At 47.3% G+C, this 27,975-nt stretch overlaps 1 protein-coding gene across 5 annotated transcripts in view; it reads left to right on the top strand.

The window, feature by feature from the left end:
- Positions 1–27,975, top strand: part of LOC106584812 (transducin-like enhancer protein 3-B) — a 128,291-nt gene that overhangs the window by 69,905 nt on the left and 30,411 nt on the right. For 3 of the 5 annotated variants that reach the window (XM_045706449.1, XM_045706447.1, XM_045706446.1), the window contains exons 9-13: positions 4,379–4,389; positions 15,809–15,925; positions 16,248–16,298; positions 18,906–19,052; positions 20,130–20,262. In XM_045706449.1, the coding sequence (XP_045562405.1) occupies positions 4,379–4,389; positions 15,809–15,925; positions 16,248–16,298; positions 18,906–19,052; positions 20,130–20,262 (459 nt within the window). The remainder of the gene's footprint in view (positions 1–4,378; positions 4,390–15,808; positions 15,926–16,247; positions 16,299–18,905; positions 19,053–20,129; positions 20,263–27,975) is intronic. The other 2 variants (XM_045706450.1, XM_045706448.1) reach the window with 1 other exon arrangement.

Raw genomic sequence — 27,975 nt, 5'->3', positions numbered from 1 at the left:
ACACACACCTGTAACCTACACACTTGTCGTCATCGGTCTATCAAAGCGGCCAGAGGCTCCATGTGTGTAGCAAGTAAAGTCGGAAGATTTGGAATCTATGCAAAAATGGAGTTACATTATTTACAGAATGAAGTTGCCTAAGTGAGGAGTAGGCTACGATGATCAACCAACAGGAAGGCTGTTTCATATGAATGGAGTTGTAGACAAGGACTGGAAGCTCAGCAAAATAGCCAACAAGTTTGTCTATCTAGCACGAGTCGTTTCGGCTACTTTGTCTCTCCCACAGATTGTCTCACACACACCGGCCCCTGCCCCTCTCTCGCCCCCCTCCCGCACCCCTAGGGCAGCACACCGGCCCCTGCCCCTCTCTCGCCCCCCCTCCCGCACCCCTAGGGCAGCACACCGGCCCCTGCCCCTCTCTCGCCCCCCTCCCGCACCCCTAGGGCAGAACACCGGCCCCTGCCCCTCTCTCGCCCCCCTCCCGCACCCCTATGGCAGCACACCGGCCCCTGCGCCTCTCTCGCCCCCCTCCCGCACCCCTAGGGCAGCACACCGGCCCCTGCCCCTCTCTCGCCCCCTCCCGCACCCCTAGGGCAGCACACCGGCCCCTGCCCCTCTCTCGCCCCTCCCGCACCCCCTAGGGCAGCACACCGGCCCCTGCCCCTCTCTCGCCCCCCTCCCGCACCCCTAGGGCAGCACACCGGCCCCTGCCCCTCTCTCGCCCCTCCCGCACCCCTAGGGCAGCACACCGGCCCCTGCCCCTCTCTCGCCCCCTCCCGCACCCCTATGGCAGCACACCGGCCCCTGCGCCTCTCTCGCCCCCCTCCCGCACCCCCTAGGGCAGCACACCGGCCCCTGCCCCTCTCTCGCCCCCCTCCCGCACCCCTAGGGCAGCACACCGGCCCCTGCGCCTCTCTCGCCCCCTTCCCGCACCCCTAGGGCAGCACACCGGCCCCTGCCCCTCTCTCGCCCCCTCCCGCACCCCTAGGGCAGCACACCGGCCCCTGCCCCTCTCTCGCCCCCTCCCGCACCCCTAGGGCAGCACACCGGCCCCTGCCCATCTCTCGCCCCCTCCCGCACCCCTAGGGCAGCACACCGGGCCCTGCCCCTCTCTCGCCCCCTCCCGCACCCCTAGGGCAGCACACCGGCCCCTGCCCCTCTCTCGCCCCCCTCCCGCACCCCTAGGGCAGCACACCGGCCCCTGACCCTCTCGCCCCCCCTAGGGCAGCACACCGGCCCCTGCCCCTCTCTCGCCCCCACTCCCGCATCCCTAGGGCAGCACACCGGCCCCTGCCCCTCTCGCCCCCCTCCCGCACCCCCTAGGGCAACACACCGGCCCCTGCCCCTCTCTCGCCCCCTCCCGCACCCCTAGGGCAGCACACCGGCCCCTGCGCCTCTCTCGCCCCCTCCCGCACCCCTAGGGCAGCACACCGGCCCCTGCCCCTCTCTCGCCCCCTTCCCGCACCCCCTAGGGCAGCACACCGGCCCCTGACCCTCTCTCGCCCCCCTAGGGCAGCACACCGGCCCCTGCCCCTCTCTCGCCCCACTCCCGCATCCCTAGGGCAGCACACCGGCCCCTGCGCCTCTCTCGCCCCCCTCCCGCACCCCTAGGGCAGCACACCGGCCCCTGCGCCTCTCTCGCCCCCTTCCCGCACCCCTAGGGCAGCACACCGGCCCCTGCCCCTCTCTCGCCCCCTCCCGCACCCCTAGGGCAGCACACCGGCCCCTGCCCATCTCTCGCACCCCTAGGGCAGCACACCGGGCCCTGCCCCTCTCTCGCCCCCTCCCGCACCCCTAGGGCAGCACACCGGCCCCTGCCCCTCTCTCGCCCCCCTCCCGCACCCCTAGGGCAGCACACCGGCCCCTGACCCTCTCTCGCCCCCCTAGGGCAGCACACCGGCCCCTGCCCCTCTCTCGCCCCACTCCCGCATCCCTAGGGCAGCACACCGGCCCCTGCCCCTCTCGCCCCCTCCCGCACCCCTAGGGCAGCACACCGGCCCCTGCCCCTCTCTCGCCCCCCTCCCGCACCCCTAGGGCAGCACACCGGCCCCTGCCCCTCTCTCGCCCCTCCCGCACCCCTAGGGCAGCACACCGGCCCCTGCGCCTCTCTCGCCCCCTCCCCGCATCCCGAAGGCAACACACCGGCCCCTGCCCCTCTCTCGCCCCCTCCCGCACCCCTAGGGCAGCACACCGGCCCCTGCCCCTCTCTCGCCCCACTCCCGCATCCCTAGGGCAGCACACCGGCCCCTGCGCCTCTCTCGCCCCCTCCCGCACCCCTAGGGCAGCACACCGGCCCCTGCGCCTCTCTCGCCCCCTTCCCGCACCCCCTAGGGCAGCACACCGGCCCCTGCCCCTCTCGCCCCCTCCCGCACCCCTAGGGCAACACACCGGCCCCTGCCCCTCTCTCGCCCCCCTCCCGCACCCCTAGGGCAGCACACCGGCCCCTGCGCCTCTCTCGCCCCCTCCCGCACCCCTAGGGCAGCACACCGGCCCCTGCCCCTCTCTCGCCCCCTTCCCGCACCCCTAGGGCAGCACACCGGCCCCTGACCCTCTCTCGCCCCCCTAGGGCAGCACACCGGCCCCTGCCCCTCTCTCGCCCCACTCCCGCATCCCTAGGGCAGCACACCGGCCCCTGCGCCTCTCTCGCCCCCTCCCGCACCCCTAGGGCAGCACACCGGCCCCTGCGCCTCTCTCGCCCCTTCCCGCACCCCTAGGGCAGCACACCGGCCCCTGCCCCTCTCTCGCCCCCTCCCGCACCCCTAGGGCAGCACACCGGCCCCTGCCCATCTCTCGCACCCCTAGGGCAGCACACCGGGCCCTGCCCCTCTCTCGCCCCCTCCCGCACCCCTAGGGCAGCACACCGGCCCCTGCCCCTCTCTCGCCCCCTCCCGCACCCCTAGGGCAGCACACCGGCCCCTGACCCTCTCTCGCCCCCCTAGGGCAGCACACCGGCCCCTGCCCCTCTCTCGCCCCACTCCCGCATCCCCTAGGGCAGCACACCGGCCCCTGCCCCTCTCGCCCCCTCCCGCACCCCTAGGGCAGCACACCGGCCCCTGCCCCTCTCTCGCCCCCTCCCGCACCCCTAGGGCAGCACACCGGCCCCTGCCCCTCTCTCGCCCCTCCCGCACCCCTAGGGCAGCACACCGGCCCCTGCGCCTCTCTCGCCCCCTCCCGCATCCCGAAGGCAACACACCGGCCCCTGCCCCTCTCTCGCCCCCTCCCGCACCCCTAGGGCAGCACACCGGCCCCTGCCCCTCTCTCGCCCCACTCCCGCATCCCTAGGGCAGCACACCGGCCCCTGCGCCTCTCTCGCCCCCCTCCCGCACCCCTAGGGCAGCACACCGGCCCCTGCGCCTCTCTCGCCCCCTTCCCGCACCCCTAGGGCAGCACACCGGCCCCTGCCCCTCTCTCGCCCCCTCCCGCACCCCCTAGGGCAGCACACCGCCCCCTGCCCATCTCTCGCACCCCTAGGGCAGCACACCGGGCCCTGCCCTCTCTCGCCCCCTCCCGCACCCCTAGGGCAGCACACCGGCCCCTGCCCCTCTCTCGCCCCCTCCCGCACCCCCTAGGGCAGCACACCGGCCCCTGACCCTCTCTCGCCCCCCTAGGGCAGCACACCGGCCCCTGCCCCTCTCTCGCCCCACTCCCGCATCCCTAGGGCAGCACACCGGCCCCTGCCCCTCTCGCCCCCTCCCGCACCCCTAGGGCAGCACACCGGCCCCTGCCCCTCTCTCGCCCCCTCCCGCACCCCTAGGGCAGCACACCGGCCCCTGCCCCTCTCTCGCCCCCTCCCGCACCCCCTAGGGCAGCACACCGGCCCCTGCGCCTCTCTCGCCCCCCTCCCGCATCCCGAAGGCAACACACCGGCCCCTGCCCCTCTCTCGCCCCCCTCCCGCACCCCTAGGGCAGCACACCGGCCCCTGCCCCTCTCTCGCCCCACTCCCGCATCCCTAGGGCAGCACACCGGCCCCTGCGCCTCTCTCGCCCCCCTCCCCCATCCCGAAGGCAACACACCGGCACTCTCTCTGGTCATGCGAGCAAGTCTCCATTGAAGTAAAACACGTATTTCGACTAACCGGGTTATCCGAAGAAATGTCGTGATATTATTTGAATAGTGGAATCATTTGAAATGCCCATCCCCTACCCCCTTTAGGCCAGCTCGTTAAGAGAAAGCACAGCCTTTCTGAATTCTCCTACATTCTCTCTGGGTAATGAGCTGGTACATTCTCAGGCTGTGACTGGCTAGAACAGCAATTCTGATAAAGAGTTTTGCCCTGCAGTCAAATCTTGTTTTGATATGCTAACTGACTTGTTTTTTTCTTTTCATGGCTGGTCGTCACTGATTGCCATCTCTCCTGCCGTGGCCAATTCCTATAAGCAGAGAGCACGGTGAGTTTTGCCAAATTCAATCTCTTTGGGGTTTTTTTCTCTGCATGTACTATAAGATAATGTGTGTGTGTAGTATTTACTATTTTCCTTGAATCTACACTGAACAAAAATATAAACACAACATGAAACAATTTCTAAGATTTTATTGAGTTACAGTTCATTTAAGGAAATCAAGTCAATTTCACATGACTGGGAATACAGATATGCATCTGTTGGTCACAGATACCTTTAAAGAAAAAGGTAGGGGGCGTGGATCAGAAAACCAGTCGGTATCTGATGTGACCACCATTTGACTCATGCAGCGCTACACATCTCCTTCACATAGTTGATCAGGCTGTTGATTGTGGCCTGAGGAATGTTTCTCAACTCCTCTTCAATGGAAGTTTCTGGATATTGGTGGGAACTGGAATACGCTGTCGTACACATCGATCCAGAGCATCCCAAACATGCTCAATGGGTGACATGTCTGGTAAGTATGCAGGCCATGGAAGAACTGGGACATTTTCACCTTCCAGGAACTGTGTACAGATCCTCGCGACATGGGGCCGTTCGTTATCATGCTGAAACATGAGGTGATGGCGGCAGATGAACGGCACGACAACGGGCCTCAGGATCTCATCACGGTATCTCTATCTATTCAAATTGCAATCGATAAAATGCATTTGTGTTCGTTGTCCGTAGCTTATGCCTGCCCCATACCATAACCCCACCTCCACCATGGGGCCCATACCATAACCCCACCTCCACCATGGGGCCCATACCATAACCCCACCTCCACCATGGGGCCCATACCATAACCCCACCTCCACCATGGGGCCCATACCATAACCCCACCGTCACCATGGTGCACTCTGTTCACAACGTTGACATCAGCAAACCGCTCACCCACAATACACCATATACAAGGTGCACCTGGGAAACACTGCATTAAGCAATGCCATCTATCCGGTACAGTAGAAACCGGGATTCATCCACGCCTGAATGCCAAAGAAACCAGGCACCATCCCTACGATGGTTCTGTATTGGCTGGAACGCGCCGTCTGCCATCTATCCGGTACAGTAGAAACCAGGATTCATCTGTGAAGAGCACACTTCTCCAGCGTGCCAGTGGCCATCGAAGGTGATCATTTACCCACTGAAGTCGGTTACGACACCAAACTGCAGTCAGGTCAAGACCCTGGTGAGGACGACGAGCACGCCGAAGAGCTTCCCTGAGGCTGTTTCTCTTACAGTTTGTGTAGAAATATTTTGGTTGTGCAAACCCGACCTCACAACCGCAGACCACGTGTAACCACGCCAACCCAGGACCTCCACATCCGGCTTCTTCACCTGAGGGATCGTCTGAGACCAGCCACCCTGGACAGCTGATGAAACTGAGGAGTATTTCTGTCTGTAATAAAGCCCTTTTGTGGGCAAAAAAAAACTAATTCTGATTGGTTGGGCCTGGCTCCCCAGTGGGTGGGGCTATGCCCTCTCAGGTCCACCCACGGCTGCGCCCCTGCCCAGTCATAAAATCCATAGATTAGAGCCTAATGATTTTATTTCAATTGGACTGATTTCCTTATATGAACTGTAACTCAGTAAAATTGTTGAAATTGTTCCATGTTGCTTCTGTATTTTGTTTAGTAAAATTACAACATCATTCCTTAAAGTGGTAGACTTCCCCTCATCCAGTGTTCTGCAGCTCGAATAAAACATGAACCAAAGCTCCAAAAACACCCAAGTAACGTGCTTTTAGAAACGTCCACACGCTCAGTATAGCGATGCAGGTGTTGTAACGCAGGAAATTGTGCCAATCTGAAACTTTAACCCGGAATGTTATTCAATTGTGTTCAACTCGAGCTGTTTACTCTACGCAGCTACTATGCAGGCCGTGCTGCTATGCAGGCCGTGCTACTATGCAGGCCGTGCTGATATGCAGGCCGTGCTGGTGCTGCTATGCAGGCCGTGCTGGTGCTGCTATGCAGGCCGTGCTGGTGCTGATATGCAGGCCGTGCTGGTGCTGCTATGCAGGCCGTGCTGGTGCTGCTATGCAGGCCGTGCTGGTGCTGCTATGCAGGCCGTGCTGGTGCTGCTATGCAGGCCGTGCTGATATGCAGGCCGTGCTGGTGCTGCTATGCAGGCCGTGCTGCTATATGCAGGCCGTGCTGCTATATGCAGGCCGTGCTGCTATATGCAGGCCGTGCTGCTATGCAGGCCGTGCTGGTGCTGCTATGCAGGCCGTGCTGATATGCAGGCCGTGCTGGTGCTGCTATGCAGGCCGTGCTGCTATATGCAGGCCGTGCTGCTATATGCAGGCCGTGCTGCTATATGCAGGCCGTGCTGGTGCTGCTATGCAGGCCGTGCTGCTATATGCAGGCCGTGCTGCTATATGCAGGCCGTGCTGCTATATGCAGGCCGTGCTGCTATGCAGGCCGTGCTGCTATATGCAGGCCGTGCTGCTATGCAGGCCGTGCTGCTATATGCAGGCCGTGCTGCTATGCAGGCCGTGCTGCTATATGCAGGCCGTGCTGCTATGCAGGCCGTGCTGCTATATGCAGGCCGTGCTGCTATGCAGGCCGTGCTGCTATATGCAGGCCGTGCTGCTATATGCAGGCCGTGCTGCTATGCAGGCCGTGCTGCTATGCAGGCCGTGCTGGCCGGGGGGATGGTCCCTATAGTATTATTGTTTTGTGAATTATTAACGATTTGTTATAGATTGTCATTCTGGTTCTATTACATTCGGTTCCAATCCCAGCACAGAACCAGATGCCTCAGATGGATTAAAAGCCTAGTGTGTAGGTCCAGTTCCAAACACTACCATGACATCAGCTTGTCCTAGCCAACAGAACGGGCCTTGAACGGGCCTGGACTTAAAGGCAGCTTGTTTTCAGAAGCTTTCCTCCCTCCCTCCCTCTCGTCCCTCCCTCCCTCCCTCCCTACCTCTTGTCCCCGTCCCCCCAACAACACTACACGACAAACTACTACAGAGGGACATGATCAGAGGCCCTTTCTCTGATGAGTGAGTGAGTGAGTGAGTGAGTGAGTGAGTGAGTGAGTGAGTGAGTGAGTGAGTGAGTGAGTGAGTGAGTGAGTGAGTGAGTGAGTGAGTGAGTGAGTGAGTGAGTGAGTGAGTGAGTGAGTGAGTGAGTGAGTGAGTGAGTGAGTGAGTGAGTGAGTGAGTGAGTGAGTGAGTGAGTTAGTTAGTTAGTTAGTTAGTTAGTTTAGATGGTTCTTCTTCTCCAGGCTTCCACAAAGGCTATTACGACATCTCACTGTAGAAAAGGAAGAACCAAGCCGCTGTCCGGTCCTACAGAACGGATCAGATTTACTGCCATTTTATTTGCCTGTTAAACACAGCCAGCCTGATACTCTTACATTCCTTCTTGTCTTTATTCTAAGAGATCAAAAGATACAGATTGTTGTATATATTTTTTTCTAATGTGTCTTTTTTCTAGCTTCATGAGATCTAAAACACGGACAAAGTCAGAGACGGCACGGCAGTCTAGTATAGAAGAAGTTAACTAAAAGAGGATGGTCAGATTAGACCAAGGGGTTCTCAAACTTTTTGGTTCCGCGGATCCCTTTTTGTGATAACAAATGAATCAGGGACCCCCTCATAATGATAATAATACAACTCGAGTGAGATAAAAAGTATCATTCAAAGGGTTTTTACTATGATTTAGGCAGTGCGTGGCCGGACAAACCAAGTCTCGGGCCCTGGGAAGGAATATTAAAAAGGCGAAGGAAAGAACGTTGTACAGTTTTTAAGCAGAAATACAGTGCATTCGGAAAGTATTCAGACCCCTTCACTTTTTCCACATTTTGTTACGTTATTCTAAAATGGATTACTTTAAAAAAAAAAATCTCGTCAGTCTGCACACAATACCCCATAATGACAAAGCAAAAAAATATATATATAAATTTGAGCAAATTTATTAAATAAAAAACTGAAATATCACATTTACATACGTATTCAGACTTTTGGCAGCGATTACAGCCTCGGGTCTTGGGGATGACCACTCTACCATAAAGGCCTAATTGGTGGAGTGCTGCAGAGATATTTGCCCTTCTGGATGGTTCTCCCATCTCCACAGAGGAACTCTGGAGCTCTGTCAGAGTGACCATTGGGTTCTTGGTCACCTCCCTGACCAAGGCCCTTCTCCCTCGATTGCTCAGTTTGACTGGGTGGTCAGCTGTAGGAAGAGTCTTGATGGTTCCAAACTTCTTCCATTTAAGAATGATAGAGGCCACTGTGTTCTTGGGGACCTTCAATGCTGCATAAATGTTTTGGTACCCTTCCCCAGATCTGTGCCTCCACACAATCCTGTCTCGGAGCTCTACACTCAATTCCTTCGACGTCATTATGGGGTAGTGTGTGTGGATTGATGAGGGCAAAAAATTATTTGATCAATTTTAGAATAAGGCTGTAACGTAACAAAATGTGGAAAAAGGGAAGGGGTCTGAATACTTTTCGTAATGCGCTGTATAAAACATAAATATGGGGGGGAAATCTACACTACTTTCTCTCTAAGGACCAGGGGAAGAGTTGACAACATAGTACACTACTTTCTCTCTAAGGACCAGGGGAAGAGTTGACAACATAGTACACTACTTTCTCTCTAAGGACCAGGGGAAGAGTTGACAACATAGTACACTACTTTCTCTCTAAGGACCAGGGGAAGAGTTGACAACATAGTACACTACTTTCTCTCTAAGGACCAGGGGAAGAGTTAACAACATAGTACACTACTTTCTCTCTAAGGACCAGGGGAAGAGTTGACAACATAGTACACTACTTTCTCTCTAAGGACCAGGGGAAGAGTTGACAACATAGTACACTACTTTCTCTCTAAGGACCAGGGGAAGAGTTGACAACATAGTACACTACTTTCTCTCTAAGGACCAGGGGAAGAGTTGACAACATAGTACACTACTTTCTCTCTAAGGACCAGGGGAAGAGTTGACAACATAGTACACTACTTTCTCTCTAAGGACCAGGGGAAGAGTTAACAACATAGTACACTACTTTCTCTCTAAGGACCAGGGGAAGAGTTGACAACATAGTACACTACTTTCTCTCTAAGGACCAGGGGAAGAGTTGACAACATAGTACACTACTTTCTCTCTAAGGACCAGGGGAAGAGTTAACAACATAGTACACTACTTTCTCTCTAAGGACCAGGGGAAGAGTTGACAACATAGTACACTACTTTCTCTCTAAGGACCAGGGGAAGAGTTAACAACATAGTACACTACTTTCTCTCTAAGGACCAGGGGAAGAGTTGACAACATAGTACACTACTTTCTCTCTAAGGACCAGGGGAAGAGTTGACAACATAGTACACTACTTTCTCTCTAAGGACCAGGGGAAGAGTTGACAACATAGTACACTACTTTCTCTCTAAGGACCAGGGGAAGAGTTGACAACATAGTACACTACTTTCTCTCTAAGGACCAGGGGAAGAGTTAACAACATAGTACACTACTTTCTCTCTAAGGACCAGGGGAAGAGTTGACAACATAGTACACTACTTTCTCTCTAAGGACCAGGGGAAGAGTTGACAACATAGTACACTACTTTCTCTCTAAGGACCAGGGGAAGAGTTGACAACATAGTACACTACTTTCTCTCTAAGGACCAGGGGAAGAGTTGACAACATAGTACACTACTTTCTCTCTAAGGACCAGGGGAAGAGTTGACAACATAGTACACTACTTTCTCTCTAAGGACCAGGGGAAGAGTTGACAATATAGTACACTACTTTCTCTCTAAGGACCAGGGGAAGAGTTGACAACATAGTACACTACTTTCTCTCTAAGGACCAGGGGAAGAGTTAACAACATAGTACACTACTTTCTCTCTAAGGACCAGGGGAAGAGTTGACAACATAGTACACTACTTTCTCTCTAAGGACCAGGGGAAGAGTTGACAACATAGTACACTACTTTCTCTCTAAGGACCAGGGGAAGGGTTGACAACATAGTACACTACTTTCTCTCTAAGGACCAGGGGAAGAGTTAACAACATAGTACACTACTTTCTCTCTAAGGACCAGGGGAAGAGTTAACAACATAGTACACTACTTTCTCTCTAAGGACCAGGGGAAGAGTTAACAACATAGTACACTACTTTCTCTCTAAGGACCAGGGGAAGAGTTGACAACATAGTACACTACTTTCTCTCTAAGGACCAGGGGAAGAGTTGACAACATAGTACACTACTTTCTCTCTAAGGACCAGGGGAAGGGTTGACAACATAGTACACTACTTTCTCTCTAAGGACCAGGGGAAGAGTTAACAACATAGTACACTACTTTCTCTCTAAGGACCAGGGGAAGAGTTGACAACATAGTACACTACTTTCTCTCTAAGGACCAGGGGAAGAGTTGACAACATAGTACACTACTTTCTCTCTAAGGACCAGGGGAAGAGTTGACAACATAGTACACTACTTTCTCTCTAAGGACCAGGGGAAGAGTTAACAACATAGTACACTACTTTCTCTCTAAGGACCAGGGGAAGAGTTGACAACATAGTACACTACTTTCTCTCTAAGGACCAGGGGAAGAGTTGACAACATAGTACACTACTTTCTCTCTAAGGACCAGGGGAAGAGTTAACAACATAGTACACTACTTTCTCTCTAAGGACCAGGGGAAGAGTTGACAACATAGTACACTACTTTCTCTCTAAGATAATAATATAGAGGGACCAGATAATAATATAGAGGGACCAGATAATAATATAGATGATTCAGATAATAATATAGAGGGACCAGATAATAATATAGATGATTCAGATAATAATATAGAGGGACCAGATAATAATATAGAGGGACCAGATAATAATATAGAGGGACCAGATAATAATATAGATGATTCGGATAATAATATAGAGGGACCAGATAATAATATAGAGGGACCAGATAATAATATAGAGGGACCAGATAATAATATAGAGGGACCAGATAATAATATAGAGGGACCAGATAATAATATAGAGGGACCAGATAATAATATAGAGGGACCAGATAATAATATAGAGGGACCAGATAATAATATAGATGGACCAGATAATAATATAGAGGGACCAGATAATAATATAGATGGACCAGATAATAATATAGAGGGACCAGATAATAATATAGAGGGACCAGATAATAATATAGATGATTCAGATAATAATATAGAGGGACCAGATAATAATATAGATGATTCAGATAATAATATAGAGGGACCAGATAATAATATAGATGGACCAGATAATAATATAGAGGGACCAGATAATAATATAGAGGGAACCAAATAATAATATAGAGGGACCAGATAATAATATAGAGGGACCAGATAATAATATAGATGGACCAGATAATAATATAGAGGGACCAGATAATAATATAGAGGGACCAGATAATAATATAGAGGGACCAGATAATAATATAGAGGGACGAGATAATAATATAGAGGGACCAGATAATAATATAGAGGGACCAGATAATAATATAGAGGGACCAGATAATAATATAGAGGGACGAGATAATAATATAGAGGGACCAGATAATAATATAAAGGGACCAGATAATAATATAGAGGGACCAGATAATAATATAGAGGGACCAGATAATAATATAGAGGGACCAGATAATAATATAGAGGGACGAGATAATAATATAGAGGGACCAGATAATAATATAGAGGGACGAGATAATAATATAGAGGGACCAGATAATAATATAGAGGGACCAGATAATAATATAGAGGGACCAGATAATAATATAGAGGGACCAGATAATAATATAGAGGGACCAGATAATAATATAGAGGGACCAGATAATAATATAGAGGGACCAGATAATAATATAGAGGGACCAGATAATAATATAGAGGGACCAGATAATAATATAGAGGGACCAGATAATAATATAGAGGGACCAGATAATAATATAGATGATTCAGATAATAATATAGAGGGACCAGATAATAATATAGAGGGACCAGATAATAATATAGAGGGACCAGATAATAATATAGAGGGACCAGATAATAATATAGAGGGACCAGATAATAATATAGAGGGACCAGATAATAATATAGAGGGACCAGATAATAATATAGATGATTCAGATAATAATATAGATGACCAGATAATAATATAGAGGGACCAGATAATAATATAGATGGACCAGATAATAATATAGAGGGACCAGATAATAATATAGAGGGACCAGATAATAATATAGAGGGACCAGATAATAATATAGAGGGACCAGATAATAATATAGAGGGACCAGATAATAATATAGAGGGACCAGATAATAATATAGAGGGACCAGATAATAATATAGAGGGACCAGATAATAATATAGATGATTCAGATAATAATATAGAGGGACCAGATAATAATATAGATGATTCAGATAATAATATAGATGATTCAGATAATAATATAGAGGGACCAGATAATAATATAGAGGGACCAGATAATAATATAGAGGGACCAGATAATAATATAGAGGGACCAGATAATAATATAGAGGGACCAGATAATAATATAGAGGGACCAGATAATAATATAGATGATTCAGATAATAATATAGAGGGACCAGATAATAATATAGATGATTCAGATAATAATATAGATGATTCAGATAATAATATAGAGGGACCAGATAATAATATAGAGGGACCAGATAATAATATAGAGGGACCAGATAATAATATAGAGGGACCAGATAATAATATAGAGGGACCAGATAATAATATAGAGGGACCAGATAATAATATAGATGGACCAGATAATAATATAGAGGGACCAGATAATAATATAGAGGGACCAGATAATAATATAGAGGGACCAGATAATAATATAGAGGGACCAGATAATAATATAGAGGGACCAGATAATAATATAGAGGGACCAGATAATAATATAGAGGGACCAGATAATAATATAGATGGACCAGATAATAATATAGAGGGACCAGATAATAATATAGATGGACCAGATAATAATATAGAGGGACCAGATAATAATATAGAGGGACCAGATAATAATATAGATGATTCAGATAATAATATAGAGGGACCAGATAATAATATAGATGATTCAGATAATAATATAGAGGGACCAGATAATAATATAGATGGACCAGATAATAATATAGAGGGACCAGATAATAATATAGAGGGAACCAGATAATAATATAGAGGGACCAGATAATAATATAGAGGGACCAGATAATAATATAGATGGACCAGATAATAATATAGAGGGACCAGATAATAATATAGAGGGACCAGATAATAATATAGAGGGACCAGATAATAATATAGAGGGACGAGATAATAATATAGAGGGACCAGATAATAATATAGAGGGACCAGATAATAATATAGAGGGACGAGATAATAATATAGAGGGACGAGATAATAATATAGAGGGACCAGATAATAATATAAAGGGACCAGATAATAATATAGAGGGACCAGATAATAATATAGAGGGACCAGATAATAATATAGAGGGACGAGATAATAATATAGAGGGACGAGATAATAATATAGAGGGACCAGATAATAATATAGAGGGACGAGATAATAATATAGAGGGACCAGATAATAATATAGAGGGACCAGATAATAATATAGAGGGACCAGATAATAATATAGAGGGACCAGATAATAATATAGAGGGACCAGATAATAATATAGAGGGACCAGATAATAATATAGAGGGACCAGATAATAATATAGAGGGACCAGATAATAATATAGAGGGACCAGATAATAATATAGAGGGACCAGATAATAATATAGAGGGACCAGATAATAATATAGATGATTCAGATAATAATATAGATGGACCAGATAATAATATAGAGGGACCAGATAATAATATAGATGGACCAGATAATAATATAGAGGGACCAGATAATAATATAGAGGGACCAGATAATAATATAGATGGACCAGATAATAATATAGAGGGACCAGATAATAATATAGAGGGACCAGATAATAATATAGAGGGACCAGATAATAATATAGAGGGACCAGATAATAATATAGAGGGACCAGATAATAATATAGATGATTCAGATAATAATATAGAGGGACCAGATAATAATATAGATGATTCAGATAATAATATAGATGATTCAGATAATAATATAGAGGGACCAGATAATAATATAGAGGGACCAGATAATAATATAGAGGGACCAGATAATAATATAGAGGGACCAGATAATAATATAGAGGGACCAGATAATAATATAGATGATTCAGATAATAATATAGAGGGACCAGATAATAATATAGATGATTCAGATAATAATATAGATGATTCAGATAATAATATAGAGGGACCAGATAATAATATAGAGGGACCAGATAATAATATAGAGGGACCAGATAATAATATAGAGGGACCAGATAATAATATAGAGGGACCAGATAATAATATAGAGGGACCAGATAATAATATAGAGGGACCAGATAATAATATAGATGGACCAGATAATAATATAGAGGGACCAGATAATAATATAGAGGGACCAGATAATAATATAGAGGGACCAGATAATAATATAGAGGGACCAGATAATAATATAGAGGGACCAGATAATAATATAGATGATTCAGATAATAATATAGATGATTCAGATAATAATATAGATGATTCAGATAATAATATAGATGGACCAGATAATAATATAGATGATTCAGATAATAATATAGAGGGACCAGATAATAATATAGATGGACCAGATAATAATATAGAGGGACCAGATAATAATATAGAGGGACGAGATAATAATATAGAGGGACCAGATAATAATATAGAGGGACCAGATAATAATATAGAGGGACCAGATAATAATATAGAGGGACCAGATAATAATATAGAGGGACCTGTATCATGTAGTCCAAGTCTTTTCTTTAATTGTAATGAAATTACAATCAGCTCTGCTGTAGGGAAAGGTGGATACCTAGTCAGGTGTACAACTGAATGCATTCAACTGAAATGTGTCTTCCGCATTTAACCCAACCCCTCTGAATCAGAGAGGTGCAGGGGTGGGCTGCTTTAATCGACATCTTCGGCGCCCAGGGAACAGTGGGTTAACTGCCTTGTTCAGGGGCAGAACGACACATTTTTACCATGTCAGTTTGGGGATTCGATCTTGCAACCTTTAGGTTACTAGTCCAACGCTCTAACGCGAAGGCTATCCGTGGTGCTAATCCCTGTGGCAGCAGCGTGAAACGACCAGTCATTTCCCTTTCTGGGTTAAACCCAGGGATTATAGTACAAACCTCATGTCTCGTTAATCATTTTATAGAAAGCAGATGAACTTGTCAAAGTGTGAACCGCAATAGGATTAACATATTTTTAAAGACTGAATTATCACGTGGATGTTATACGTCTGCATTTCTTCCAGAATAACGTCTCCCCGGCCGACAGCTTGAGGACAGCCAGTGAGAAACACAGCTCCTCCGACTACAGTCTGGACTCTAAGAAACGCAAATTGGACGAGAAGGACAATATGAGCAGATACGCAAGTTCCCCCTCAGTCCCATATATCGACCCATAACCCTTAGCTCCTAGCCCCCAAGGCACTAGATCTGAGACGGCTGAATAGGTGTATGCAATATGGCAACAATTCCAACTGGCCTATCAGAGGGCAAGATGGAGCTATGCCCACATTGTTTACACCAATCCAATCTTCAGATCTACAGTAGTGCTCAGGGGCTGGGGTTGATTGTGGATTCAGGGCTATTGACAGACACAATTGATTGGAATGAATACAGTAGATGTGCTGGTTTACAGAAAGGTATTTCATGTCATTTTGACTGTTTCTCCAATGTTCCTCTCTATAGGACAGTGATGGGGATAAGAGTGATGACCTGGTCGTAGATGTGTCCAATGAGGTAAGCAACATACAGGTGTATTAATACAGGTGTAATTCTCAGTAGTCTATACTAATAGCAACATACAGGTGTATTAATACAGGTGTAATACTCAGTAGTCTATACTAATAGCAACATACAGGTGTATTAATACAGGTGTAATACTCAGTCTATACTAATAGCAACATACAGGTGTATTAATACAGGTGTAATACTCAGTGTCTATACTAATAGCAACATACAGGTGTATTAATACAGGTGTAATACTCAGTAGTCTATACTAATAGCAACATACAGGTGTATTAATACAGGTGTAATACTCAGTAGTCTATACTAATAGCAACATACAGGTGTATTAATACAGGTGTAATACTCAGTAGTCTATACTAATAGCAACATACAGGTGTATTAATACAGGTGTAATACTCAGTCTATACTAATAGCAACATACAGGTGTATTAATACAGGTGTAATACTCAGTAGTCTATACTAATAGCAACATACAGGTGTATTAATACAGGTGTAATAATCAGTCTATACTAATAGCAACATACAGGTGTATTAATACAGGTGTAATACTCAGTAGTCTATACTAATAGCAACATACAGGTGTATTAATACAGGTGTAATACTCAGTAGTCTATACTAATAGCAACATACAGGTGTATTAATACAGGTGTAATACTCAGTCTATACTAATAGCAACATACAGGTGTATTAATACAGGTGTAATACTCAGTAGTCTATACTAATAGCAACATACAGGTGTATTAATACAGGTGTAATTCTCAGTAGTCTATACTAATAGCAACATACAGGTGTATTAATACAGGTGTAATACTCAGTAGTCTATACTAATAGCAACATACAGGTGTATTAATACAGGTGTAATACTCAGTAGTCTATACTAATAGCAACATACAGGTGTATTAATACAGGTGTAATTCTCAGTAGTCTATACTAATAGCAACATACAGGTGTATTAATACAGGTGTAATACTCAGTAGTCTATACTAATAGCAACATACAGGTGTATTAATACAGGTGTAATACTCAGTAGTCTATACTAATAGCAACATACAGGTGTATTAATACAGGTGTAATACTCAGTAGTCTATACTAATAGCAACATACAGGTGTATTAATACAGGTGTAATACTCAGTAGTCTATACTAATAGCAACATACAGGTGTATTAATACAGGTGTAATACTCAGTAGTCTATACTAATAGCAACATACAGGTGTATTAATACAGGTGTAATACTCAGTAGTCTATACTAATAGCAACAAGATTGTAGACCTCCAGAAGTCTGGTTCATCCTTGGGAGCAATTTCCAAATACCTGAAGGCACCACGTTCATCTGTACAAACAATAGTACGCAAGTATAAACACCATGGGACCACGCAGCCGTCATACCGCTCAGGAAGGAGATGCGTTCTGTCTCCTAGAGATGAACGTACTTTGGTGCGAAAGTGCAAATCAATCCCAGAACAACAGCAAAGGACCTTGTGAAGATGCTGGAGGAAACGGGCACAAAAGTATCTATATCCCCAGTAAAACGAGTCCTATATCAACATAACCTCAGCAAGGAAGAAGCCACTGCTCCAAAACCTCCATAAAAAAGCCAGACTACGGTTTGCAACTGCACATGGGGACAAAGATTGTACTTTTTGGAGAAACGTCATCTGGTCTGATGAAACAAAAATAGAACTGTTTGGCTATAATGAGCATTGTTATGTTTGGAGGAAAAAGGGGGAGGCTTGCAACCCAAAGAACACCATCCCAACCGTGAAGCACGGGGGTGGCAGCATCATGTTGTGGGGGTGCTTTGTTGCAGGAGGGACTGGTGCACTTCACAAAATACATGGCATCATGAGGCAGGAAAATGATGTAGATATATTGAAGCAACATCTCAAGACATCAGTCAGGAAGTTAAAGCTTGGTTGCAAATGGGTCTCCCAAATGGACAATGACCCCAAGCATACTTCCAAAGTTGTGACAAAATGGCTTAAGGACAACAAAGTCAAGGTATTGGAGTGGCCATCACAAAGCCCTGACCTCAACCCTATAGAAAATGTGTGGGCAGAACTGAAAAGGCGTGTGCTAGCAAGGAGGCCTACAAACCTGACTCAGTTACATCAGCTCTGTCAGGAGGAATGGGCCAAAATTCACCCAACTTATTGTGGGAAGCTCGTGGAAGGCTACCCGAAACGTTTGACCCAAGTTCAACAATTTAAAGGCAATGCTACCAAATACTAATTGAGTGTATGTAAACTTCTGACCCAGTGGGAATGTGATGAAATAAATAAAAGCTGAAATAAATCATTCTCTCTACTATTATTCTGACATTTCACATTCTTAAAATAAAGTGGTGATCCTAAATGACCTAAGACAGGGAGTTTTTACTGGGATTAAATGTCAGGAATTGTGAAAAACTGAGTTGAAATGTATTTGGCGAAAGTTATTTGTAAACTTCCGACTTCAACTGTACTGTATCCCGGCACGTCTCAGTGACTTAGTACAATAAGGGGTGTAGTTGCTGGATGTTATTGGGCGTGGTTTGTCAACCATAGTTACTTAGGCGTGTCGTCAGAGTGATTGTTTATTATTTGTTTGTTTACTCCAGGACCCCGCTACCCCTCGGGCTAGCCCCGCTCACTCGCCCGAGGGGAACAGCATCGGTAAGCCCCGCCCCCAGAAGGACACGCCCACCAGCCCCGCCTCTGTAGCGTCGTCCAGCAGCACGCCCTCCTCCAAGAACAAGGAACACCATGTAAACATAAAAGTCCTCTGACTGTGTGTGGGACTGTGACTGTGTGTGTGACTGTGTGTGGGACTGTGACTGTGACTGTGTGTGTGACTGTGTGTGGGACTGTGTGTGGGACTGTGTGTGGGACTGTGTGTGGGACTGTGTGTGGGACTGTGTGTGGGACTGTGTGTGGGACTGTGTGTGGGACTGTGGGACTGTGTGTGGGACTGTGGGACTGTGTGGGACTGTGACTGTGTGTGTGACTGTGTGGGACTGTGTGTGGGACTGTGGGACTGTGTGTGGGACTGTGTGTGGGACTGTGACTGTGTGTGGGACTGTGTGTGGGACTGTGTGGGACTGTGACTGTGTGTGTGACTGTGTGTGGGACTGTGTGACTGTGTGTGGGACTGTGTGACTGTGTGTGGGACTGTGTGACTGTGTGTGTGACTGTGTGTGTGACTATGTGTGTGTGACTGTGTGACTGTGTGTGTGACTATGTGTGTGTGACTGTGTGACTGTGTGTGTGTGTGTGTGTGTGTGTGTGTGTGTGTGTGTGTGAGAGAGACGAGAGAGCTATGAAACTGGAAAGGGATAGGACGGGATGATTCAGTGATAAAATGTAGTTGTGACAACCACCGTAGTCCTTCCAGAGTTTAGAAACGGCTATTTATTAAAAACCCTATTAGTTACAATAGAGATTAAACCTGCTATCCCTCCCTCACTGCTTTGCACTAAACTCCCCTATTTAGGACACTACTTTTCACCAGGACCCTAAGAACTCGTATATTAATCTGTTTACAGGGCAGAAATATATAACTATAAAATGTTGGGTTAGTTAAATCCAGTGAGCTGTTAGAGACAGATAGGCAGATTGATTCTACAGCAACTAGAAGACAGGAGCCTAGCTACAGTATTATCATAGTATCTCTCTGGCTGATGTTCAGTCATCTACTGGAAACAGACAGGACAGGGAAACAGACAGTTATGGCTAAAGCCACTGAAGAGCAGTTGTTAATCTCTATCTCTCCATTTCTCTTATCTATCCCTCTCCCTCTGTCTTCCCCTCTCTGTCCCTCTCTCTCTCTCTCTCCTCTTGTGCAGAATGACAAGTCATCAATGCCAGGCCTGAAGTCGACCACCCCCACCCCTCGTAGCGACGCCCCCACCCCAGGCACCTCCACCACTCCTGGGCTGCGGCCCGTCCTGGGCAAACCCCCTGGCATGGAGGCTCTGGGTTAGTACTGCACTCCCACTGGCAATCTCTGCCTGTGTCCCCAAATGCAACCCACTCCCCCATCTAGTGCACTACTTTTAATTAGGCCCATAGAGCTCTGGTCAAAAGTAGTCTATTACCCGAATGCTAATGAAATTAGCACAAGTTTCGATGGAGGCTAACTAAATACGATAATGTGCGTAAACAAAAATAACTTATTGCAAAGACAAGCAGTTCAGCTCATAAAGTTCCACATATATAGTTAGGAGGTATATCAGCAGGTATATCTCTCTGGTCACCCCTAAAGCCAACTCCTCCTTTGGTCGTCTCTCCTTCCAGTTCTCTGCTGCCAATGACTGGAACGAACTACAAAAATCTCTGAAACTGGAAACACTTATCTCCCTCACTAGCTTTAAGCACCAGCTGTCAGAGCAGCTCACAGATCACTGCACCTGTACATAGCCCATCTATAATTTAGCCCAAACTACTACCTCTTCCCCTACTGTATTTATTTTATTTATTATTTTGCTCCTTTGCACCATATTATTTATATTTTAACTTTGAACTTTCTTCAAATTATAAATCTACCATTCCAGTGTTTTACTTGCTATATTGTATTTACTTTGCCACCATGGCCTTTTTTGCCTTTACCTCCCTTATCTCACATCATTTGCTCACATTGTATATAGACTTGTTTATTTATTTTTTCTACTGCATCATTGATTGTATGTTGTTTTATTCCATGTGTAACTCTGTGTTTTTGTATGTTGTCGAACTGCTTTGATTTATCTTGGCCAGGTCGCAATTATAAATGAGAACTTGTTCTCAACTTGCCTACCTGGTTAAATAAAGGTGAAAAAAATAAATAAAAGGAGCTACAGAATGTCATTTTGGTGAGTTCTACAAGCGACTATGCCAAATTCTCTAAAACGACTTTGGTGGCGGCTTATGGTAGAGAAACGTACATTAAATTATCTGGCAACAGCTCGAGGAGACATTCCTGCAGTCAGCGTACCAATTGCACTGCTCCCTCAAAATTGACCAACTCTCTACATGTTGCGTTTGTATTTTAGTATTTTTGTTGTGTGTAAGATAATGTGACAGGTGAAGTGAAGAACTGGCTCTGCTTTATCTCCTAACGTATTGCACAAGTTAAGTGCAGGTATTTACTTTAAAAGTAGCTACAAATATAACAATTTATTGAAAAACTTCAAATAAATAATTTAAATGCTATTGAAAAGCCATCCCGTTGCTATTTCCCCCGGTGTACAAGCCTAAACGTCTGCCGAACAGGCCCGGAGCGCTTCATCAGTACATCTCACCTGTTTCTCCAACAGTCAGTTCCTCCATACGTACCGCTCCTCCGTAGGTAGGTACCGCTCCTCCGTAGGTACCGCTCCTCCGTAGGTACCGCTCCTCCGTAGGTACCGCTCCTCCGTAGGTACCGCTCCTCCGTAGGTAGGTTCCGCTCCTCCGTAGGTACCGCTCCTCCGTAGGTAGGTTCCGCTCCTCCGTAGGTACCGCTCCTCCGTAGGTAGGTTCCGCTCCTCCGTAGGTACCGCTCCTCCGTAGGTAGGTTCCGCTCCTCCGTAGGTACCGCTCCTCCGTAGGTACCGCTCCTCCGTAGGTACCGCTCCTCCATGGTCCAACATGTAGCACCCACCTGGGTAAATCCATGGCTGCTGAGAAGCAGTGGTTCAGAACAATCCCGGAGCCTCTTCTGCCCTTCTTCTTCTCTCGTGTTGTAATTCTTCCCGACAGATGAAACAATAAATGATTTGAATCCAAACAGCCATATTATATAGCTAGCTATCTATAAGCCAAAAATATTGACTTTTCATCCCAATTCTGCAACTCTGAGAGTCAAGACCACATTTGACAGTTTTTAGTCATTTAGCAGATGTTCTAAACCAGAGCTACTAACAGTAGTGAGTACATACATTTCCATTCGTACTGGTCCCGGTACTGGTCCCGGTACTGGTCCCGGTATTGGTCCCGATATTGGTCCCGGTACTGGTCCCAGTATTGGTCCCGGTATTGGTCCCGGTATACTGGTCCCGATATTGGTCCCGGTACTGGTCCCAGTACTGGTCCCGGTATTGGTCCCGATATTGGTCCCGGTACTGGTCCCAGTACTGGTCCCGGTATTGGTCCCGATATTGGTCCCGGTACTGGTCCCGATATTGGTCCCGGTACTGGTCCCAGTATTGGTCCCGGTATTGGTCCCGGTATACTGGTCCCGATATTGGTCCCGGTACTGGTCCCAGTACTGGTCCCGGTATTGGTCCCGGTATACTGGTCCCGATATTGGTCCCGGTACTGGTCCCAGTACTGGTCCTGGTACTGGTCCCGGTATTGGTCCCGGTACTGGTCCCGGTATTGGTCCCGGTACTGGTCCCGGTATTGGTCCCGATATTGGTCCCGGTACTGGTCCCAGTATTGGTCCCGGTACTGGTCCCAGTATTGGTCCCGGTATTGGTCCCGGTATACTGGTCCCGATATTGGTCCCGGTACTGGTCCCAGTACTGGTCCCGGTATTGGTCCCGGTACTGGTCCCAGTACTGGTCCTGGTACTGGTCCCAGTACTGGTCCTGGTACTGGTCCTGGTACTGGTCCCGGTACTGGTCCTGGTACTGGTCCCGATATTGGTCCCGGTACTGGTCCCGATATTGGTCCCGGTATACTGGTCCCGGTATTGGTCCCGGTATTGGTCCTGGTACTGGTCCCGGTATTGGTCCCGGTATACTGGTCCCGATATTGGTCCCGGTACTGGTCCCGGTATTGGTCCCGATATTGGTCCCGGTACTGGTCCCAGTATTGGTCCCGGTACTGGTCCCAGTATTGGTCCCGGTATTGGTCCCGGTATACTGGTCCCGATATTGGTCCCGGTACTGGTCCCAGTACTGGTCCCGGTATTGGTCCCGGTACTGGTCCCAGTACTGGTCCTGGTACTGGTCCCAGTACTGGTCCTGGTACTGGTCCCGGTACTGGTCCTGGTACTGGTCCCGATATTGGTCCCGGTACTGGTCCCGATATTGGTCCCGGTATACTGGTCCCGGTATTGGTCCCGGTATTGGTCCTGGTACTGGTCCCGGTATTGGTCCCGGTATACTGGTCCTGGTACTGGTCCCGGTATTGGTCCCGGTATACTGGTCCCGATATTGGTCCCGGTACTGGTCCCAGTCCTGGTACTGGTCCCGGTATTGGTCCTGGTACTGGTCCCGGTATTGGTCCCGGTATATTGGTCCCGGTATTGGTCCCGGTACTGGTCCCGGTATTGGTCCCGGTATATTGGTCCCGGTATTGGTCCCGGTATACTGGTCCTGGTACTGGTCCCGGTATTGGTCCCGGTATACTGGTCCCGGTACTGGTCCCGGTATTGGTCCCGGTATACTGGTCCTGGTATTGGTCCTGGTCCCGGTATTGGTCCCGGTATTGGTCCTGGTACTGGTATTGGTCCTGGTACTGGTCCCGGTATTGGTCCCGGTACTGGTCCCGGTACTGGTCCCGGTACTGGTCCCGGTACTGGTCCCGGTATTGGTCCCGGTATACTGGTCCCGGTACTGGTCCCGGTATTGGTCCCGGTATTGGTCCTGGTACTGGTCCTGGTACTGGTCCCGGTATATTGGTCCCGGTATTGGTCCCGGTATACTGGTACTGGTCCCGGTATTGGTACTGGTCCTGGTCCCGGTATTGGTCCCGGTATACTGGTCCTGGTACTGGTCCCGGTATTGGTACTGGTCCTGGTCCTGGTACTGGTCCCGGTATTGGTCCTGGTACTGGTCCCGGTATTGGTCCCGGTATACTGGTCCCGGTATTGGTCCCGGTATACTGGTCCCGGTACTGGTCCCGGTATTGGTCCTGGTACTGGTCCCGGTACTGGTCCTGGTACTGGTCCCGGTATTGGTCCCGGTATATTGGTCCCGGTATTGGTCCCGGTATTGGTCCTGGTACTGGTCCCGGTATTGGTCCCGGTATTGGTCCTGGTACTGGTCCCGGTATTGGTCCTGGTACTGGTCCCGGTATTGGTCCTGGTACTGGTCCCGGTATTGGTCCTGGTACTGGTCCCGGTATTGGTCCCGGTACTGGTCCCGGTACTGGTCCTGGTACTGGTCCCGGTATTGGTCCTGGTACTGGTCCCGGTATTGGTCCTGGTACTGGTCCCGGTATTGGTCCTGGTACTGGTCCCGGTATTGGTCCTGGTACTGGTCCCGGTACTGGTCCTGGTATTGGTCCTGGTACTGGTCCTGGTCCCGGTATTGGTCCCGGTATTGGTATTGGTCCTGGTATTGGTACTGGTCCCGGTATTGGTCCTGGTACTGGTCCCCGCCACAAGATTGAAGTGATCAACCCCCAGAGCAAACACGCATTGTTTTATTTTAAATGCAACAAAAAACACAAAAATAAACGAAATTATTTCCAGATATTTATGTTATTTTCAATTGAGGCGATGGGTTAGTACTCTCACTGCCATTAGACTGGCAGGGCAGCCCTCTCTGGAAACCAAGGGCTTAGCTGAATGGTCTCTGTGTTCTGCATCTGTGACTGAGTGTGTGGCTACCTCTTTTTTTCTCTCTACTGTGACTGATCTGGCTGTATTTCTTTAGTAATGTCTCTACTGTGACTGATCTGGCTGTATTTCTTTAGTAATGTCTTTCTCTCCTCTCTACTGTGACTGATCTGGCTGTATTTCTTTAGTAATGTCTTTCTCTCCTCTCTACTGTGACTGATCTGGCTGTATTTCTTTAGTAATGTCTTTCTCTCCTCTCTACTGTGACTGATCTGGCTGTATTTCTTTAGTAATGTCTCTACTGTGACTGATCTGGCTGTATTTCTTTAGTAATGTCTTTCTCTCCTCTCTACTGTGACTGATCTGGCTGTATTTCTTTAGTAATGTCTCTCTCTCCTCTCTACTGTGACTGATCTGGCTGTATTTCTTTAGTAATGTCTCTACTGTGACTGATCTGGCTGTATTTCTTTAGTAATGTCTCTCTCTCCTCTCTACTGTGACTGATCTGGCTGTATTTCTTTAGTAATGTCTCTCCTCTCTACTGTGACTGATCTGGCTGTATTTCTTTAGTAATGTCTCTCTCTCCTCTCTACTGTGACTGATCTGGCTGTATTTCTTTAGTAATGTCTCTACTGTGACTGATCTGGCTGTATTTCTTTAGTAATGTCTCTCTCTCCTCTCTACTGTGACTGATCTGGCTGTATTTCTTTAGTAATGTCTCTCCTCTCTACTGTGACTGATCTGGCTGTATTTCTTTAGTAATGTCTCTCCTCTCTACTGTGACTGATCTGGCTGTATTTCTTTAGTAATGTCTCTACTGTGACTGATCTGGCTGTATTTCTTTAGTAATGTCTTTCTCTCCTCTCTACTGTGACTGATCTGGCTGTATTTCTTTAGTAATGTCTTTCTCTCCTCTCTACTGTGACTGATCTGGCTGTATTTCTTTAGTAATGTCTCTACTGTGACTGATCTGGCTGTATTTCTTTAGTAATGTCTTTCTCTCCTCTCTACTGTGACTGATCTGGCTGTATTTCTTTAGTAATGTCTCTCTCTCCTCTCTACTGTGACTGATCTGGCTGTATTTCTTTAGTAATGTCTCTCTCTCCTCTCTACTGTGACTGATCTGGCTGTATTTCTTTAGTAATGTCTCTACTGTGACTGATCTGGCTGTATTTCTTTAGTAATGTCTCTCTCTCCTCTCTACTGTGACTGATCTGGCTGTATTTCTTTAGTAATGTCTCTCCTCTCTACTGTGACTGATCTGGCTGTATTTCTTTAGTAATGTCTCTCACTCTACTGTGACTGATCTGGCTGTATTTCTTTAGTAATGTCTCTCTCTCTACTGTGACTGATCTGGCTGTATTTCTTTAGTAATGTCTCTACTGTGACTGATCTGGCTGTATTTCTTTAGTAATGTCTTTCTCTCCTCTCTACTGTGACTGATCTGGCTGTATTTCTTTAGTAATGTCTCTACTGTGACTGATCTGGCTGTATTTCTTTAGTAATGTCTTTCTCTCCTCTCTACTGTGACTGATCTGGCTGTATTTCTTTAGTAATGTCTTTCTCTCCTCTCTACTGTGACTGATCTGGCTGTATTTCTTTAGTAATGTCTCTACTGTGACTGATCTGGCTGTATTTCTTTAGTAATGTCTCTCTCTCTACTGTGACTGATCTGGCTGTATTTCTTTAGTAATGTCTCTACTGTGACTGATCTGGCTGTATTTCTTTAGTAATGTCTTTCTCTCCTCTCTACTGTGACTGATCTGGCTGTATTTCTTTAGTAATGTCTCTACTGTGACTGATCTGGCTGTATTTCTTTAGTAATGTCTCTCTCTCCTCTCTACTGTGACTGATCTGGCTGTATTTCTTTAGTAATGTCTTTCTCTCCTCTCTACTGTGACTGATCTGGCTGTATTTCTTTAGTAATGTCTCTACTGTGACTGATCTGGCTGTATTTCTTTAGTAATGTCTCTCTCTCTACTGTGACTGATCTGGCTGTATTTCTTTAGTAATGTCTTTCTCTCCTCTCTACTGTGACTGATCTGGCTGTATTTCTTTAGTAATGTCTCTACTGTGACTGATCTGGCTGTATTTCTTTAGTAATGTCTCTCTCTCCTCTCTACTGTGACTGATCTGGCTGTATTTCTTTAGTAATGTCTCTCTCTCTACTGTGACGGATCTGGCTGTATTTCTTTAGTAATGTCTCTACTGTGACTGATCTGGCTGTATTTCTTTAGTAATGTCTCTACTGTGACTGATCTGGCTGTATTTCTTTAGTAATGTCTTTCTCTCCTCTCTACTGTGACTGATCTGGCTGTATTTCTTTAGTAATGTCTCAACTGTGACTGATCTGCCTGTATTTCTTTAGTAATGTCTCTCTCTCCTCTCTACTGTGACTGATCTGGCTGTATTTCTTTAGTAATGTCTTTCTCTCCTCTCTACTGTGACTGATCTGGCTGTATTTCTTTAGTAATGTCTTTCTCTCCTCTCTACTGTGACTGATCTGGCTGTATTTCTTTAGTAATGTCTCTACTGTGACTGATCTGGCTGTATTTCTTTAGTAATGTCTTTCTCTCCTCTCTACTGTGACTGATCTGGCTGTATTTCTTTAGTAATGTCTCTACTGTGACTGATCTGGCTGTATTTCTTTAGTAATGTCTCTCTCTCCTCTCTACTGTGACTGATCTGGCTGTATTTCTTTAGTAATGTCTTTCTCTCCTCTCTACTGTGACTGATCTGGCTGTATTTCTTTAGTAATGTCTCTACTGTGACTGATCTGGCTGTATTTCTTTAGTAATGTCTCTCTCTCTACTGTGACTGATCTGGCTGTATTTCTTTAGTAATGTCTTTCTCTCCTCTCTACTGTGACTGATCTGGCTGTATTTCTTTAGTAATGTCTCTACTGTGACTGATCTGGCTGTATTTCTTTAGTAATGTCTCTCTCTCCTCTCTACTGTGACTGATCTGGCTGTATTTCTTTAGTAATGTCTCTCTCTCTACTGTGACTGATCTGGCTGTATTTCTTTAGTAATGTCTCTACTGTGACTGATCTGGCTGTATTTCTTTAGTAATGTCTCTACTGTGACTGATCTGGCTGTATTTCTTTAGTAATGTCTTTCTCTCCTCTCTACTGTGACTGATCTGGCTGTATTTCTTTAGTAATGTCTCAACTGTGACTGATCTGCCTGTATTTCTTTAGTAATGTCTCTCTCTCCTCTCTACTG

Source organism: Salmo salar, chromosome ssa23 (genome assembly GCF_905237065.1).
Source record: "Salmo salar chromosome ssa23, Ssal_v3.1, whole genome shotgun sequence".
Lineage (NCBI taxonomy): Eukaryota > Metazoa > Chordata > Actinopteri > Salmoniformes > Salmonidae > Salmo > Salmo salar.
The sequence above is the reverse complement of the archived record's forward strand: the minus strand, read 5'-3'. Positions and strand labels throughout refer to the sequence as shown.